This window comes from Charadrius vociferus, unplaced genomic scaffold, assembly GCF_000708025.1.
Source record: "Charadrius vociferus isolate BGI_N301 unplaced genomic scaffold, ASM70802v2 scaffold147, whole genome shotgun sequence".
NCBI lineage: Eukaryota > Metazoa > Chordata > Aves > Charadriiformes > Charadriidae > Charadrius > Charadrius vociferus.
Window position 1 is genome coordinate 5,840,861 of NW_009649570.1, and position 1,831 is coordinate 5,842,691.

Here is a 1,831-nt window from a genome sequence, read left to right on the forward strand (position 1 = left end):
GGGCAGGGCAGGCCAGGCCGCAACCAGCTGCCGGGAGGACCCGTCGTCAGCGCCCTGAGGTGCGTTTCTGCTTCCTTGCAGGGTGTCTTTTATGAATAATCAAAAGCCGCAGAAACCGACGCTATCAGGCCAGCGTTTTAAAACTAGAAAAAGAGGTAAGTTAGCCGCAGTGCGCATACTGCCGGTACCAGCTGCCAGTGCTGGCTGCATGGGGCCTGGTAAAAAGTCGGTTTCTGTCAATAAACTAGTGCTTTTATACTCCTCTTGTAAATCTTTTAAATGAGACCACACTAAATACAAAGTCTTGAGGCTCACTCTGGGTGCTAGAATGTTCTCTGTGCTAATAAAATGTCTTTGGCAGTAAGAATTGTAGCTGAACTTACTTAGATGGCCTTGGCTGAAGAGGTGGCTGTTCTAGAAGCGTACTGTGTTTAGGCTGAAAGCAGAAGTATCTAGTGCCTGTGAGTTCCAGGGGAACTCCAGCGCAGGCTTGTTGCAGGTTAATACATATATCTAAGGAGCACCTAACCTAGTAGGAATTTCGGTGTTAGCCGCTGGATAAAAGTTGCATTGTCCCTTTAATACTGTAAGAATAGTTGATTTAAGTTAAAAAACAAACCCACACCACCACACACCTCCCCCTCTGAAACAAATGCACACCAAAGTGTGGGATGTGCAAGTGCATATCTCTGTGCACAGTTACTCCCATAATAAGAGTTGATGACTGAAGAAGTGTGATAAGTAATTCAGTATTTTGGTGGTGTTTTCTCAAACTTTAAGAAGAAGTAGGGACAGCATTTAGTTTATTAATATGTTAGCAGTGTTCCAGCTCAAACGGACAGCACTAAGGATGCTGTAGATACTGAAATAGTAATTAAGTCATTCAGAAGTTCATGTTGACTTACAGAACCTATTTTAATGTTAAAGTCCCCTGAGAAACTGTTGGAAGTGAGAGTTGGATTTAGTCTGTCTGGCAGATGAAATGCTAGCATTCTGGGTTGTTGTCTCTTTTTAATCATTTAACCATGGTTTGGCTTCTAAGCAGCTCTGCGGTAACAATGAGCTTCATGGATCTGTCCTGGAAAATAGCTGATCCAGTATTTCCAGACTTCCACCCAACTCTTCACTACCAATGTGTTGATATTTGCATTGAATGCAAGGACACTAGTATGTCCTTTACAGAAAGGCTGCTAACAGATGCTAGCGAAACCGGCTAAGCTGTTACAGACAGCACTCAAAAGTAAGGTTTGCAGCTGAGGTCTACTTCTTTGGTAGCTTTTCCTTTCATGGTTTGCATAATCTAAGGACAAATTGAGATGAGTAAAGCTGAAGAAGTCTTCCATTTAAGGCTTTCTGTAGTTAAACAGGTGGATTTGTCCATATTAACTATGCCCTAGCCATAGTGAAAACAAGGCTATGATCAACTGACGTATCTCAAATGCGAAGAAGCATGTGTTCTGCTTTAACAACTAAAGATAGTAAATAGATAAGCAATTATAGTCCACCGTTTAATGTTTATTTAAGAACAAGGAGTTAGCTTGGATTTCTACATTTCCCCCAAGCACCTGAGGAAAAGCAATTGTTTCAGACTCATTTGACTCCATATTAAGAGGAGGGGATGGTCTCCATAGCCAAAGAGCAAGTACTGTCAGTTGGCTCTAACATGGTAATGGTATGCAGCATTTCAGAATATTTTGTCCAGAAGGTTGAGAGTCCTAGAGGGCTGAAACAGAACATGAGTAATGGCGTAAAATGTACAGAATTGTAGGAGCATGTATTAAGACTTGCCCTCCAGTGTGTAGCTCAGCCTCTCTTTTTTTTTTTTTTTTTT

At 41.8% G+C, this 1,831-nt stretch overlaps 1 protein-coding gene across 2 annotated transcripts in view; it reads left to right on the forward strand.

Moving 5' to 3' along the window:
* Window positions 1-70: 70 nt before the first annotated feature.
* The window catches only part of BZW1 (basic leucine zipper and W2 domains 1), a 9,279-nt gene continuing 7,518 nt past the window's right edge, over window positions 71-1,831 (forward strand). For both annotated transcript variants that reach the window (XM_009890173.1, XM_009890172.1), the window contains exon 1: window positions 71-155. In XM_009890173.1, the coding sequence (XP_009888475.1) occupies window positions 92-155 (64 nt within the window). In that variant the 5' untranslated portion in view covers window positions 71-91. The remainder of the gene's footprint in view (window positions 156-1,831) is intronic.